This window comes from Mustelus asterias, chromosome 20 (assembly GCF_964213995.1).
Source record: "Mustelus asterias chromosome 20, sMusAst1.hap1.1, whole genome shotgun sequence".
Lineage (NCBI taxonomy): Eukaryota > Metazoa > Chordata > Chondrichthyes > Carcharhiniformes > Triakidae > Mustelus > Mustelus asterias.
The window spans coordinates 29,020,715-29,038,427 of record NC_135820.1 but is presented as its reverse complement, the minus strand read 5'-3'; the positions used below and the strand labels follow the sequence as shown (position 1 = coordinate 29,038,427).

The 17,713-nt window shown below is 42.9% G+C and overlaps 1 protein-coding gene across 1 annotated transcript in view; it reads left to right on the top strand.

The window, feature by feature from the left end:
* Window positions 1–10,952, top strand: part of cdh22 (cadherin 22) — a 767,168-nt gene extending 756,216 nt beyond the window's left edge. Inside the window, exons 10-11 of the mRNA XM_078236055.1 lie at window positions 6,236–6,487; window positions 10,456–10,952. Coding sequence (XP_078092181.1) covers window positions 6,236–6,487; window positions 10,456–10,952 — 749 coding nt within the window. The remainder of the gene's footprint in view (window positions 1–6,235; window positions 6,488–10,455) is intronic.
* The last annotated feature ends 6,761 nt before the right edge of the window (window positions 10,953–17,713 follow it).

Below are 17,713 nucleotides of genomic sequence, written 5' to 3'. Positions count from 1 at the left end.
CTCTATCTTTTTTTCTAAAATGTTATGTAGTCAAGATGAACCATCCCAGAAAAGGATATGAAACAGAGGGCGTAATCTTACCAATATTCTTCAAAGTGTCAAGCTCAGACAGAAAATTGGTGTGAAGCTTGTCAGCGCCTCCGACCAGTTCTCTCTCCAGATTTTGAGGCTGAAATAAAAATGAGTGGGTGTGGTTTACTCTGGCAGGGCAGGGACTCTTTGAGCCGGCAATACCAGCTGCACAGAAGGATGCCCTGATCAGAACGAAAAATAACCTCCCCCTTCTCCACACAGCACCACAGAAGTATCAGGGGCTCCCCATTCCCCTCCCCCTATGATCATTACTGGCATCCACCCCGCCCCCTGCCAATCATCACCAGCATTCCCGTCTCCCCTCAGTGCTTGCTCTCCCCCCACCACCACAAATAAATGAACCATTCCCCCTCCACCTCCAAAGGAATCCCACTAGGACTCATCCCAGCACTGCCTGGCACATGTCCCTCTCCTCAAGAGACTATACCTACCTTTTCACCCCTTTGAGGATCCCCTCAACAGGTTTTTAATGTACCATGAGGGGGGGATAATTTGGCGAGGGGATTAATTAATCCTATTCAAAATTATTGAGAATTATTAAAATTAGGTTCTTGCCCATTTTGGGTGTGAACCTGATTATGTTCTCAGTGAGGTGAACATGCATTAATCATGGATTCCCTTCAATGCAGAAGGAGGTCATTCAGCCTATTTAGTCTGCACTGACTCTCCAAAAGCGCTTCTCATCCAGGACCAACCCAACACCCCCCCAGCCCACCTTTACTATCTCCATAACCCTATGGCCAATCCACCTAACCTACACATCTTTGGACATTAAAGGGCAATTTAGAAAGGCCAATCCACCTAACCTGCATGTCTTTGGACTGTGGGAGGAAACTGGAGTACCCGGAGGAAACCAGTGCCAATACGGGGAGAATGTGCAAACTCCACACAGTCCCCCAAGGCCGGAATCAAATCTGGGTTCCTGCCGCTATAAGGCAACAGTGCTAACCACTGTGCCACCACTAAGGTCAGTAGTTCAGGGGATAGATGGGTGAGATGAATGGGTGGGTAGAGTGGCAGTTAGGTCAGGTGGAAAGTGTTATAATATCACTTTAAGAGTGATGTCCCTTTATGAACCAGGTACCTGGGTGTCATCATGGGATTTGAAACCATGGCCTTTCCCTGCACTATAAAATTCTAGACAACAGTATGGGCCTAGCGATTGCTCTGCAGCTTGTGCTGATTTAGCAGTTGGTAAACCTCAACAGAGACTCTCAAGCGAACAGAATCCATGTACCTCATTTGTCTTGCATCGAGGGAGCATGGGCGTATTTTCCATGCATCCCCATGGTGTGTTTTACAGCAGCGGAGGTGGCTCGCCATTGACCAGTGGCAGGATCTCCTGGTCCTGCCACTGTAAGAGGTTTAACAACACCAGGTTAAAGTCCAACAGGTTTATTTGGTAGCAAATGCCACTAGCTTTCGGAGCGCTGCCCCTTCGTCAGGTGGAGTGGACCCCACTCCACCTGACGAAGGGGCAGCGCTCCGAAAGCTAGTGGCATTTGCTACCAAATAAACCTGTTGGACTTTAACCTGGTGTTGTTAAACTTCTTACTGTGTTTACCCCAATCCAACGCCGGCATCTCCACATCATGCCTGCCACTGTCAACAGGGTTTCCCGTTATATGCACCTCCCCACCATTGGGAAACACACGGCAGAGGCTCACTGCTGGTGGGACTGAAATATCTCGCCAGCAGGAACAGCCTGAAGATTTTGGCCCTCAAGGATATCACAACAGTAAGTGGGTGGGTAGCAGGATCAGGTCAGGGATATGTGAGGGAATCAGGGAAGGTGCAGGGGGGAGTCTGGTGGTTAGGTTGCATCATGTTGTCATGGTGAGTTAGAAGTTCATTGGGGGGGATGGATCACGGGCCTGATGGGGGTTTCTGGTCTATAGCTACCCAGGAGTTAGACTAGAATTTTTCTGTCTAATATTTCCTTAGTAAGTGTTCAGGGAAGCAAGTTGGAAACCTCCAAATCTGAACTGAATCTGGGGGCACACAAGGTGAAGTCGCCAGAATGGAAGTGTAGATATCAAGGCAAAAAGTTTAATAGTTTAAAATTCAACATTGACACAAATACATGACAAATGTGAACAAATGTGTATCGAATTATCTTACTCAATTTTAAATCTACTCCAAGCAAATTGAGATTTTTCATAAAAGGTATGAACCACCCTGTCTTAGAACCTCATCCCAGTGTGAGAATTTGGATCCTATTCGGTAAAAGAAATCTTATTTGATTCAATCGCAGCACTATGCTGATCATAGAAACCCTACAGTGCAGAAGGAGGCCATTCGGCCCATCGAGTCTGCACCGACCACAATCCCACCCAGGCCCTACCCCCATATCCCTACATATTTACCTGCTAATCCCTGTCTCAGGACACTAAGGGGCAGATTTAGCATGGCCAATCAACCTAACCCACACATCTTTGGACTGTGGGAGGAAACCGGAGCACCCGGAAGAAACCCACGCAGACACGAGGAGAATGTGCAAACTCCACACAGTGACCCAAGCCGGGAATCGAACCCAGGTCCCTGGTCTACCATTCTAGACCCTTAGAATCCCAAAAGTGCAGAAGAAGACCATTCGGCCCATCAGGTCTGCACTGACTCTCTGAAAGAGCACCTTACCCAGACTCACCCCCCCCCCCCCCCCCCCCGCCCTATCCCTGTAACCCTGTGCATCCACCTAACCTGCACAATCTTTGGAGCGTGGGAGGAAACCGGAGCACCCAGAGGATACCCACACAGACAAGAGAAGAATGTACAATTTCCACATAGACAATCACCCAAGGCCGGAATCAAACTTGGGTCCCTGGCACTGTGAGGCACCAGTGCTAACCACTGTGCCACCATTAGGTAAAGTAAATCCACTCAAATACCAGTTCTCCCATCGTGCGTTCCGCTTCACCTTCGATTTATTTTTCCCCCTGTTCATATTAAAGGCAGCCTTCACGACACCCTGCACATCTCAGGACACTAAGGGGCAGGGTGCAGAGTCGCTGAGCAGAGACTGATAGCCAAGTTCCGCACACATGAGGACGGCCTCAACCCGGATCTTGGGTTCATGTCACACTGTCTGTAACCCCCACGACTTATCTGAGCTTGCAAAATCTCACTAACTGTCCTGTCTGAAGACAATACACATCTTTTTAACCTGTGCTTAACACTCTCTCCACTCACATTGTCTGTACCTTTAAGACTTGATTACCTATAAAGATTTGCATTCCAACCATTATTTTGTAAATTGAGTTTGTGTCTTTATATGCCCTGTTTGTGAACAGAACTCTTACCTGACGAAGGAGCAGCGCTCCGAAAGCTAGTGGATTTTGCTACCAAATGACTCTTGAACCAGGACCTTAACCTGGTGTTGTGAGACTTCTTACCATATTAAAGTAACCACCCCCATTATTGGTTGGATCAGCTGCCTCCTTCTAAGTAGGAACCAAATTCTTGTGTCCCATTTATACTGCCAGCAGCAGCATGAAGGCATTAACCGGACAAATAAAATGCTACACTTTGGTGCACAAGATCTGAGGTGTAGACGTTTTGTGTTTCAAAGTCGATGTTGCAATGGACTAGTCAATTTCGGGACAGGTTTCCTGAACCAGACACTCCCCTCAGGGCATTGTTGGTCTGCAGAGACAACACAGTCCCTTGAGAATGGAGGCAATGTGGTCGACCAATGCTATTTTTGTAATGCTGATGTGGTTACTGTTTTTGGTGGGGGCTCATCACAATATCAACTGCTGTCTCTTATCCTCCACTGAGAAAGGTTGGAAAGGGTACAGTGTGAGATTTACCAGAGATGAGAGACTTCTGTGCTACAATGGAAGCAAACTTTTTGCATTTACTTTCAAGAGGAAATTGAATGGAAAAGGAAAGATTTGTAGGGTTAAGGGAAAGAGCAGCCAAGTGGGACTAATTGGATAGCTTAGGGTCAAATGCCTCCTGCTTAACATAAGATTTTTTCAAAGTAATTTGACACATCAGAAGCTGGAAGTATACCATCTATTTAGGGGGTATCTTTGGATCTGTCACTTACACATCTATTTTAAGTAGAAAATTAAAATGCCAGTTCAATGCTAGTGAATTCTCTAAACTTCAGAAGCCTTGTTAGTAATATGCTGATCCTGTGCACAAATTAATTCATGACATACAAGCTCGCTTGTGGAATTGTTTAGCATGTTCAGTCTGCTGATGTGAAAGCGCACAGCATCAAAGAAATATCAATTGTAATTCAAGCTGTGGATATCCAGCTCAGGTTTGCAGCATGTCCAATGCCTTCCCAACCATTCCTCCCAATAGTCTATGCATTGGCCTCACTTTCCCTCGGTCCCATATCCTCTTAAGTTTACTGCCTTAGCACAAACCTGATCATATTTTGTGGGAAATTCAAGGCTGGAGAAATTTAGTGTAAAGTTCCCCTCAGTTAACAGGCCAAATTCAACGTGCGCACTGAATCTCAATTACTGTGCTCATCTAACATGAGGGAGTAATCTTAACAGCACAAAACACAAATTAGTACAAACATCACATATTCCTCATACTCATATTGCCTGTGAGATCAATGCAGGAATTTCTACCTAAAGATTTGTTAAATATTATAGAAGATGGAAATGAAGCAACGCTTAAATATTCTTTGATCAGCTGTCAAATGTTGATGTGATATAAATGTCTGCAGAACCACTTCGACAGCATCTCAATTATGGACATTTATATTACAGCAAAGTACAATGATCAATCCAGATTTCCACTTTGAAAGGCAGTTGGGATCTTTTTCATTTGTTTTGCTCTACAGAAAGCTCCCTTCTACAGCATGTTTTATAATGGACTGACCAAGAACTGAAAGAACTCACCCAGTTTAAATTAACAGCACAGTGGCACAGTGGTTAGCACTACAACCTCACAGAGCCAGGGACTCAGGTTCAATTCCAGTCTTGGGTGAGTGTCTGTGAAGAGTTTGCATGTTCTCCCTGTGTCTGTTTAGGTTTTCTTCGGGTGCTCTGGTTTCCTCCCACAGTCCACAGATCTGCAGGTTATGTGAATTGACCTTGCTAAATTGCCTATTCGTGTCCAAAGATGTGTAGGTTAGATGCATGGTAAAAGCGTGGGGTTGCAGGGATAGGAGAGAGTTGGGCCTGGGTAAGATGCTTTTCTGGAGATGCTTCTCCTGGTGCAGATCGATGGGTCAAATGGCCTCCTGCACTGTAGGGATTTTATGATTGAATTTCCGAATTCTGGTTGGGAATCAACTGGTCCTGCTAATTCAGTAACTGACAATCTCCTTTATGCTCTACATCCGTGAATCCTAACAGTTTACGTTTTGTTTTTCTCACACACGGAGTTTATCAAAAGCCACAAATAGTCAGCCATTAAAAAAATCTCAACATTTATAAGCAACATCACAACTAAACATCTTAACAATTTATAGAATAATATAGTAAAGAGCCTGGAAGTTTAATGTCATGAACATCCCTGCATGACTGATTTGACCAGGTTATCATTGCAACACTGAGCAGAGGCCACAATCTCATTCTGGTTGATAAATTGGATATATGTTTATCTTCTTACTGGAGTGGTTGTAAAATGCATTAAAGCGTAGCCTAAAAGGCTGACAAGGTGCTGAAGAGAGGTCCAAATATATATTTATCAATGTTTGCATCATGTTACTTGAAGTGAAGAGTTAATTAGACTAATTTCAATAGTACTCAAAGGCACGTAGTGCGAGAAGCAAAGTTAATCCAATTTATCATTGTCAGTGAGCTGAAAGATACATTTCATTTGCTCTGCTACAATCACTTGCAAACATATACAGATGAGTCTATTTTTCAAGGCTATGACACAGCTGTACTGACAGCTTCTTGAGATGTGTTTATGGGATTAAACATTAGTTTCATTTGGTGCTGGGCATTGCTAAACTGAAATTGAAAAGCAATGTAAAGCATGGTTGGGCAGGGTGGAGAGACATTTATCAGAGTTTAAATTCAGACTGGTTATATGTGCTACCTGGCATCAACAGCCTTATAGGAATGTAGATGCAGTCATTGAACCAGAATTCTGAAGTAGCAACTGTGTATAACATTTAAGGTGTGCTGGTTGTAACCAGGTGAACTTACCTTTTTGCTTCCTTTAGAAAATACGGCTGGAATTCTAACCCACAGAAATGGCTTTAACCGTCACGAGCAGGACATCTACTTTCTCCCGATTCTTGTGGTCGATAGTGGACCACCAGCCTTGAGCAGTACTGGGACCCTCACCATCCGGGTGTGTGGGTGTGACAGCGATGGCACTATACAGTCATGCAGTGCCACAGCTTATGTGGTGTCTGCAGTTCTGAGCCCAGGGGCACTGATAGCTCTTCTAGTCTGTATTCTTATACTGATAGGTAAGCAAATAAGATCATTCATTAAATTGTAGAGCATTTATTTATTGTTGGCCCGCCAAGGCCCATAAGGCTAAACCCTGTATATATCTGGCACTAGCTTAAATATAGACTGTATATTTGATTAAATAGAAACAGAAAGTGCTGGAAAAGTTCAGCAGCTCTGGCAGCATCTGTGAAGAGAGAAGCAGAGTTAATGTTTCAAGTCAACTAACAAATCTTCAGAATATATTCAACTCTGTTTCTCACCACAGATGCTGCCAGACATCCTGAGTATTTTTTCCAGCATTTTGTGTTTTATTTAGATTTTTAACATCTGCTTTCATTTTATGTTTGATCAGCAACTTTTTTGAGGGGTGTTGGTGTATTTATTGTCCTTTTGTCTCTATATTTGAATTTTAAATCCTCTCCAGATTGTGGGTCTTGTCTCTCTCTCTCTCTCTCTTGATTATATCTACATATTCATTCTATACTTGGAAATGAGATTCAGATGGTCACAGCCGCGATTGCATGAAACTTCAGCACAAAATTGCCAATGGATGTAAGGCCAATCTAATGAAGAAAGGTCATTGTCAGGAACACAAAGGGTATTTATTAACAAGGAAAAAATGTGCAGAGGTTGGCGAACTGATGCAGGAGATGGGATTACCAGACTGCTGTAAGATTGGGTTGAAGGTTGCAGTTGGGGCAAAGTAACACCAGCTTTACTCTACATATAGGCCATAGAATATATGTCGTTCATTAACTTACACTGACATCCTCGACTTTAAACAGCTTCAAAATATATGAGCCAAATGCTCATATATGAAGAGAAATGGACATACTCAGAGGGACATAGATAGGATGCAAGACTGGGCGGACAAGTGGCAGATGGACTTCAACCCAGATAAATGCGTTGTGGTCCATTTTGGTAGGTCAAATGGGATGAAGGAGTACAATATAAAGGGAAAGATTCTTAGTACTGTAGAGGATCAGAAGGACCTTGGGGTCCGGGTCCATAGGACTCTAAAATCAGCCCCGCAGGTGGAGGAGGTGGTTAAGAAGGCGTATGGTGTGCTGGCCTTTATCAATCGAGGGATTGAGTTTAGGAGTCCGGGGATAATGATGCAACTATATAAGACCCTCGTCAGACCCCACTTGGAGTACTGTGCTCAGTTCTGGTCGCCTCACTATAGGAAGGAGGTGGAAAAGATTGAAAGGGTGCAGAGGAGATTTACAAGGATGTTGCCTGGATTGAGTGGCATGCCTTATGAGGATAGGCTGAGGGAGCTCGGTCTTTTCTCCTTGGAGAGACGAAGGATGAGAGGAGACCTAATAGAGGTGTATAAGATGTTGAGAGGCATAGATCGGGTGGACTCTCAGAGGCTTTTTCCCAGGGTGTAAATGTCTGCTACGAGAGGACACAGGTTTAGGGTGCTGGGGGGTAGGTACAGGGGAGATGTTAGGGGTAAGTTTTTCACACAGAGGGTGGTGGGCGAGTGGAATCGGCTGCCGTCAGGGGTGGTGGAGGCGAACTCAACAGGGTCTTTTAAGAGACTCCTGGATGAGTACATGGAGCTTAATAGGATGGAGGGTTATAGGTAGGTCTGGAAGATAGGGATGTGTTCGGCACAACTTGTGGGCCGAAGGGCCTGTTTGTGCTGTAGTTTTTCTATGTTCTATTGTTCTATACTTGTAGTTGAAAACAAGCTGCGTCTCAGTAACCAAAGTCATAACATGAAACGTTGCAACTCATGATGCCTGGTGTAGACTGAAAGTTTATAAGTTTCATGATTCAGCAACAGTTCTACATTTAGCCTTTGAACATCCACACTTCCAAATGTATCTGACCATAGCCCTCAATCCATGAGGCAGTCACGTCTCACTATCCTGACTTTGAAGTAACATTGCCAAATTTCAAAATCTCCTCCAACTGAAAGATGTTGGTCCTAACATTCTATTTCAGAGTTTCCAACAACAACATGGGTTTATATAAAGCATATTTGATGTAATAGATCAGCCTAAGATTGGAGTGAATTAAAGCTCCCGCAGCACTGGGGGCATGTTTGGGGAGGAAGGGGTACATGCACATGTAAAGTCGAGGATGTCAATATAAGTTAATGAATGACATATATTCTATGGCCTATATGTAGAGTAAAGCTGGTATTACTTTGCCCCAACTGCAACCTTCAACCCAATCTTACAGCAGTCTGGGAGGGTACAAGTTGGGGATCTAACCACCTTTCCACCTCTCTCTAATTAAACACAGGGTGGGAAGGTGGGGTGACTGTTCCTTTAAGGACAACACAGCAGAAGAGGGTGACCTGGCTTGGGGAAACAATTAGGACGTGAGCAGGTAATCACCCCAGGGGGTAGAGCTCTCTCTTAGGCAGAAGACAGTCTGAAGACTTGTAGGGACTGGGACAACTGGTAGGTTGCCAGCCTCTGCACATTTTTTCCTTGTTAATAAATATCCTTTGTGCTCCTGTCTGTGAGTATGCATCATTAAATGCCAGTCTTTTTCACTGAACTTCAGAAAGATATTCAGGCAGAGAACAAAAGATTGGCCAAAGAGGTAGATTTTAAGGAATGTCTATAAGGAGGAAAGAAAGGTAGAAAGGTATAGCGTTTTGGCAGCAGAAGGCACAGCCACCAGTGTGGAGCAATTAAAATTTGCCAAGACACCAAAAGTATGAATATCTCAGGGCTGCAGGGCAGGAGAGGATATTGCAGAGATTGGGAGGGGCAAAGACGTGGGGATGTTTTACAAAGAGGATGAGAACTTTAAAATAGAGGCATTCCCTGACTGGAAATCAGTGTATTCCGCGAGCATGAGGTTGATGCAAATAAGGACTCAAGCAGCAGAGCTTTGCTTTACCTCAAGTTTACAGAGGGCAGAATGTTGAAGTCAACCAGGATTGCATTGAAAGAGCAAAGGCATGACTGAGAGTTTCAGCTGCAGTGAGCTGAGGCAGGAATGGAGTCAGGTGAAGTAGGCAGTCTTAGTGGTGGCAGGATCACAGGGTCAGAAATTCATCTCAGGGTGAAATATTGAAGCAATAATGCAAACAGTTTGGTTCAGCTTCAGACAGTTAGCGGGAGAGAATTTTAAGAAAAAATATAAGCCCAAAATAGTAAAAAACTGGGGGATGTAAAGCAGTTCAGTGAGCCAAATTCAGCTCTTAGGGAATGAAGATGTTATTGGGGTGGTGATGGTTATGGATTCATCTATTTCTTTGAAATATATTTTCCAGGATACTGAAGCCCAGAGTCCTAATGCAGGCACTGGATAACTTTCTGTTTCACTGTAAGAGTTTGTGGCAAAATGTGACAAAAGCATTGGGTGGAATTTAACAGTCATGGCGAGGACCCTTCCACTGATTGGAAAACCTGTGTCAATCCTGCTGTGACCATTTTTGAGAGGCCTAATCAGAGGAAGTCCAAACCCGCTGCCCCCAGACTGATGTTGGAGGGAGATGGGAAAGTGACCAGATCTCCACCCACACTTCCCAATCAATCACCTCATGTGTTCCCCTCCTCAAACCCATTCTTTTTGAGTGTGACATTAAATTCCACCTGCCTTGTTTAGGTTCTGGAGGACGTGATTGGATTGAATGTCATTTTATTGTAGTTCATTCATTTTCACTATGTTTTCTATGATGATGTTAACATATCTGTTTCAAACTGCTTGCATTAGAATTCTGGAATCTGGGCGGATTAAGTGATGCTGGAAGAGAACAGTGTCAAATCTTTCTGACCAATGATCTGGAATGAGTCAAATGACCTTCATCACACAACTCTTTCTTGCATTCCTGTGAAAAGTGTCAAAGGTCTCTGTTCCAATTGAAGTCCCATCTTGGGTATACTTGGAACTAAAACCAAATTTCACTTCAGCACGTTGTAATTTGTGACTCTGCTGTAGGGTCAGCTGGCATCCATTTTATTGATTTGGAGACAATTCACTAACATGATGTCTTTCTATTTTTGTGCAGTACTTGTCCTCCTCATCTTGACTCTGAAGAGGCACAGAAAGAGTCACATGATCTCAGAGGATGAAGAAGACATGCGTGACAATGTGATCAAGTACAATGATGAAGGAGGAGGGGAGGAAGACACCGAGGCCTATGACATGACTACTTTGCGAAGTCTGTACGATTTCACAGAAGTCAAAGCAGATGCAGAAAATGTGACCCCTGAACTTCATTCTCTGCCCCAGTGGTTTCAGAATCCTGATGCAGATTTTTCCATTTTCAGGAATTTTGTCTGTAAAAAGCTTGAAGAGGCTGATGCTGATCTCTCTGTTCCTCCTTATGACTCTTTTCAAACTTATGCATATGAAGGCACAGGCTCTGTGGCACAGTCCCTCAGCTCCATTAACTCTCTGTCCACTGACTCTGATCAGGACTATAACTACCTCAGTGACTGGGGGCCTCGGTTTAGGCAGCTCGCTGGACTTTACTCAGGAAACCAGGTAGATGACGGATCATAGCATCTGTGAGCTAAGTTCCCAGTTCCTCTTGCTTTATTGCAAAAATAATACAATCATTCCCAATAAGAGGGTGCAGCTTAAATCCTAAAAGCTGACACTCAGATCATTCAGGAAAGTTAAAAATAAACTTTCCTCTTCAAAAAAACCATTAACTTCTCCAACTAAAGTTCCCAAACTGGCCAGTCTTTCTGAATCACTGACTGTGGTGAAACATTTCCAATAAAATGGCAATTGTAAACACAATAAGCTGGCAATATCCCCAGTGCAGTATCTTGACAAATCTCCCTTCTTCAATGCATTAAAAAGCTTGGCAGCTACAGTGATATGTGATGGTCCAAATTTTAATCCAACAGGCTAGGCCACTGTTGGCCTAGTGACGTGGAAACCAAGAATGTCACTCTCAGTGAAGCAACATTTTGGACCAGTCAAGTTTGCAGTTTTGAAATTGTTGAATTGATTTGACTGATCATTTAAAATAGTTTTGTTAAAGCCCCTGATAAAAATGACAGCGCTTACACAATTACTTTTTCTACTTGAAAAACAAACATTCATTGGCATTGCTACAAGCATTGACTGCGCAATAAAATGGCAGTGCCAGTCCTAATGAATGATCATGGCACTGGCTGGATAACCAGCCATGGGCATCAGGTGACAGCAAGTTTCACAGGTTGACTGTAGGTTTCTTGGAAGTGCTTGCATCACAGCACCGGCGGAATGAAAGTAATTCCAGCCAAATTGCAAACATCAACTGGGGGAAACGACCCATCAGAAAACAAAAAAAAGGTCTCGGGACAGAAAATAAGATAGCTTGCTTTTACTTCAGCTGAAATTGGAGAAGTTGGCCATTGTGGTGAGGTCCATGAGGAAAATGGATTCAAGGTAGCCTCACAATGGGTGGTAGACCAGCAAAGACAAGTATAAATTGAAATAGCAGATTCTGCGACCTTGATTTTTATGAGGATTAACACATTTCTCCCTATAATGCATTGCACACTCATTGTACCAGTGTGAACAATTCTCTGGGTTCTAACTAAAGGACAGTGCGAGCAGAAACACTGGTGCTACTCGTGCTGATAAGACAGTGATAATCCAGGGCCACTGGTTTATAGTGACTGCTAGTTCCTCACTCTGCTCAAGCCTTTGAATGAGTCAATTCCTGTTTTTATTTTTTGGGATTCCAGGTTTTTTTTTTTACCAGGACCGTGCTTGATTGTTTGATCTGTTTTCCCACACAAATGGCAACAACAACAAAAAAAAACAATGGCTGGATTTGTAAAATGCAAAAGGGGCTGTTCTCTGTTATGAATGTGGCAAGTTGACCTAGAATTTCTAACCAGTGATCCGGGGGTCATGTTCAATGATTCTACCAATTTGTCCTTGTGTAAAATTGCAACCCAGTGGCCTTGGTGACAACCCACAAACAGTTGGGGTGACTTTTCTTTTATTTGTAATGGTTACCTTGATTTCTATCTTTTTCTGAGTGAGCTTGATATCTTGCATACACCACTGGAGCTTCAGACCTGCTGCTGTGCCAGAACAGGTGAAGGTCCTGACCTTCGCAATACAGCCTCAAGACTTCAGATTCTCAGCTGTACCTGCAGTTGTTGTGTTCCACTGCTGGGGCTAACTGCTTTGAGGAACTCGTTACCCCATATATTTGGCACGACCACCTCTGCCTCTCGGACACCAATGCAGTAGGCAGAAGCATGAGGTGACAGCCTGCTGGGTCTGAGTTCCATTCTTCCTTCCCCTAACTCTCCACTGAACTCCCTCAGCTTGAGCACTGGCATTCGAAACAGTTCTTCTCGGGAACCCCATCAACGCTCGACAGCGCAGTCAACCACACCAGGCTCTCCCTTGCCAGGGCCTCTGGATATTTGAGACTTCGATGTCACAGCCTCACAACGATGCATACTGTCGTGTTCTTTTAACTATAAAACACAGCTCAACCCCTCCGTGTCACACCAAAAAAAAAACCAAAGGAGTGTCGAATGGAGGCAGAATTTTCCCCAGTTAGGATGCCCTGCAGACAAATCTACCATCCTTCAAAATTAATGTCAAGAGGAAGAAACAGACTGAGCATTCCTGACAGCTTTGGCTCTAGGCCGTGTTAGAGTTCACAAAGCATGACTTTTTATACAGAAAGATGCTGTCAAGGTCTAATATGTGAAATGCAAGTATCTGTGTCATTTTCCCTTTTGCTGTAAAATATGACAGAATTGGTACATTTTTATACTCCCCCAGTATAGTGATGATAAGGAAGTAGTCAAGAGGTAAATATTTCTGGTGCTATGTTCAAGATTTTAAAATGCGGTAATCAGAAAATAAAACTTTCAATATTCATCTTTCAGGTGACTTACAATGTTTCTTACCGTGAAGTCTAAAGCTTCAATTCTCTCTGTTCATGCTCAGTGAAGTGAGGTGAGGAGTATAAAAGAGTTTCCTTGTTTTTAATTTGTCAACCATTTCTGTTAATTTTGGCAAAGAGATAAAAAAAACTCCTCAAGAATCCTTATTAAGTAAAACAAGTGTCTTCTTATAATGTGTTTGAAAGGGAATAAAATTTATGTACTGAAAAGCAAAGAATGAAATATTGACTAAATTTAAATTACATTTTGTTAAATACTCCAATGCCTTGAGGTACATTAATTCTCTCCCATGAAAAATGGACAAAGAAATAATTGCAAAAGTAACCAAAGCTCTCAGCTACACACAGTAAGGATAAAAGGCCGGACAATTTAAATAGCACTGTTTCATCATTTAGAGATGCTTATAAAATCAATTGCACTGGCAAATTGACTGTTTCCTGGACAAATGTAGTTGCCCACTTTGCACACAACGGATCCCACAAACATAAATAAGATAAATGATCATTTGTTTCTTTTGGGGGGTGGGGGGGGAGGAGGAGGAGAAGCTTCAGGGAAATTCTCAAACTTCTTTCTGAACAAGAGCATGGAATATTTAGCATCCATTAAAAAGGCAGGTGGGACCTGGATCCCGTCATCACACTCCCAACTCCCAGTCAAAAAGGTTGTGGGTTTATGTTCCACCTGGATAACTGAGCAAAAGATCAAGGCTGGAGCTCTACTGCAGTACTAAGGGAGTGCAGTACAAATAAAGATGCAGAGTGGGCGGGATTTCACGGCCTCACTTGGGCGAGACCAGAAATTCCTGCCCGAGGTCAACAGAGATTTCTGTTGTCGGACCCTTGCCCGCGTCAATTCCATGGTGGGCGAGGTGGTGGAGTTCCGGCAGTCTTTAAGCTTAAATGTTAAACACCAATCCCATCTTCCTTCTCAGATGGATATTTTTAAAAATCCCATGACACTATTTGAAGGAAAGTGTAGGATGCAGAGCTCCCGGGGCGGCGGGGGCGGGGGGGGCAGTGGGGGGATTGGGGGTGGAGGGGTTCTTCCTGCTGCTGTAGCCTATATTTATCCCTCAACTGACACCTCTAAAAAGAAATTATCTGGTTACCACCATCACATGGTTATTGTGCCAACTTGCTGTGCATTTTGACTGGTGCATTGTTCACATTACAACAATAACTACACTTCAAAAAACTGCTTCAATCACTTTAAAGTGCTTTGGGGCATCCAAAGTTTGTGAACAACATGACATAAATGCAAATTTCTTTTTCTTAACCAGCATGTAAAAAGCCACCCCAACCCCAAAAGAGGAAGCACCGATGAATCTAGTAATGGGAAATGAAGCATAAGTGATAAGACAAATAAGAGTAGGGGAACAGCTAGATAACAATGATCACGACATAATAATATTTCTGAATGAGAAAATAATATGCAAAACAAAGACCAAAGTCATCATTGTGGGGGCAAGAAGTTGATTTTCGGGGATGAGAATGGAATGAGGAAAAATAAACTTGACAACGTATTGATCGACAAAGAAATAGAACTGCTTTGGGAAAAAATGTAAATGGGGGGGGGGTCAATAGAGCCAAAGAGAAATATATCCCACTAAGAAACAAGAATAAAGTAAGCAGTAGTGATGTATCATGGACGAAAAAAGAAATAAGGGCAAAATTGAAATTTAGGAGAAAGACTTATACAACAAGTGTACATAGTCAACAAAGGGTGAAAGAAGGGAATACTAAAATATTAGGAAAATAATGAAACAAAACAAGTGGAAGGCAAAGTGGAATGAATCATAGAATAGAATCATAGAACCTCCACAGTGCAGAAGGAGACCATTCGGCCCATCGAGTCTGCACCAACCACTATCCCACCCAGGCCCTATCCCCGTAACCCCACATATTTACCCTGCTAATCCGCCTGACACTAAGGGTCAATTTAGCATAGCCAATCAACCTAACCTGCACATCTTTGGAACAGTAAAGTAAAATCATCAATGAAAATAAAAGAAATAGTGAAATATATAGAAACATAAATAACAAAAAAAAATTAAGATAGGGACATGATACTCATGATAAACTCAGAGGTAATGGCAGCAAAATGTCAGAAATATTAATTACATTATTGAGCAGAGACATGCTGTTGAAGCTTTACATCTTAAACTCATCAGGACAGATGCAAAAATACCAAATTTCAAGAGCAACAACAATATACACTGCTTGAGAAAAGATGATGATTGGTTGGCAAGTTGACACTTATCGGTGGAGGCTTTGTCATGGAAAATGCATGAAGAGAACAAATATGTCCCATTTTTGTGAAGTACAAAAAGGCAAGTCAACATTAAGTTGAGAATGACATACTAACGAATTTAAGAATAGCAGTAGGGCTCGTAATGAAGCTCATTTATGCTTGCTAGAATTTACATATATTGTTACAAGAACAAAGCTTACATCATAGAAACATAGAATCATAGAAAACAGAAGCAGGAGTAAGCCATTCGGCCCTTCAAGCCTGCTCCACCATTCATTTTGATCATGGCTGATTATCAAATTCAATATCCTGACCCCACCTTTCCCCCATATCACTTGATCCCTTTCGTCCCAAGAACGTTATCTAATTTCTTCTTGAAATCACACAAAGTTTTGCCCTCAATAACTTTCTGTCATAGTGAATTCCACAGATTCACCACTCTCTGGGTGAAGAAATTTTTCCACAAATCAGTCCTAAAAGGTTTACCTCATCCTCAAACTATAAGCCCCTAGTTTTGGACTCCCCCACCACCAGGAACATTCTTTCTGAATCCACCCTGCCTAATCCTGTTAGAATTTTATAAGTTTCTGTGAGATCCCCTCTCACTCTTCTAAACTCCAGTTGAATATAATCCTGACCAACTTAGTCTCTCCTCATATGACAGACCTGCCATCCGAGGAATCGGCCTGGGTAACCTTTGCTACACTCCCTCGATAGCAGGGACATCCTTCCTCAGATAAGGACATCAAAATTGCACACAATACTCCAGGTGTGGCTTCACCAATGCCCCATACAATTGCAGTAAAAAAAATCCCTATTCCTATACTAAAATACTCTTGTTATGAAGGCCAACATACCATTTGCCTTCTTTACTACCTGCTGTACCTGAGCACTTCCTTTCAGCAACTAATTCACAAGGCCATCAAGGTCTTGCTGAGTATCCACCACTCTCAATTTATACCTATTCAAATAATAATCTGCCTTCCTATTATTGCTACCGAAGTGGATAACCTCACATTTATCCACATTATATTGCATCTGCCACGTATATTCCCACGCACTCAGCCTGACCAAAACATGCTGAAGTATCTCTGCATGTTCCTCATAGCTCACCCTCCCAGCCAACTTTGTATCATCTGCCATTTCTGGAGTTGATTTAGTTCCCTTTTCCAAATCATTACTATATAATGTGAACAGTTGGGGTCCTAGCAGAGATCACTGAGGTACCTCACTAGTCACTGCCTGCCATTCAGAAGAAAGACCCATTTATGCCAACTTCTTGCTTCCGATCTGCTAACCAACTTTCTATCCATCTAAGACACTATCTACAATCCCACACACTTTAACTTTACATTGGGGTCTGCTATGTGAGACCTTATTGAAAGCCTTCTAAAAGTCGAAATAAACCACATTCACCTGGTCTCCTTGGTCAACTCTACTACTTACATCCTCAAAGAAATCCAATAGATTCATCAAGCATGATTTTCCCTTTGTAAATCCATATTGACTTTGTCTGATTATACCACTGTTTTCCAAATGCTGAGTTATGAAATCCTTGATAATGGACTCTAACAACTTACCCAGTACTCCATTAGGGTCACTGGTCTATAGTTCCCTGTTTGCTCTCTACCTCCCTTTTTGAATAGTGGGTTTACATTAGCCACCCTCCAACCTGTAGGAACCAATCCAGAGTCCAAAGAAGTTTGGAAAATCGTTGTTAGGGAACTTCAAATCCTGACAGGTCTCACAATCAGAGAGCGGGCAGCATGTATAGAATCCCTACAGTACAGAAGGCGGCAATTCGGCCCATCAAGTCTGTACCGACCACAATCCACACAGGCCCTATTCCCGTAACCCCACACATTTACCCTGCTAATCCCAGTGACTCTAGGGTCAATTTAGCTTGGCCAATCAACCTAGCCCGCACATCTTTGGACTTGTGGGAGGAAACCGGAGCACCTGGAGGAAAGCCATGTTTACAACCCAGTTTACAACCTAGTAGTTAAAATGTTTGACCCTTCTGACAGTGCTCTGCCTACGAATAAAGAAAACACTAGAAAAACAGCATGTAAACCCAAATCATGTGGCCAGGGTTAGAGTGCCATAGTTGAGAGGAATCCCAGTCAGGGGACAAGGGGAAGG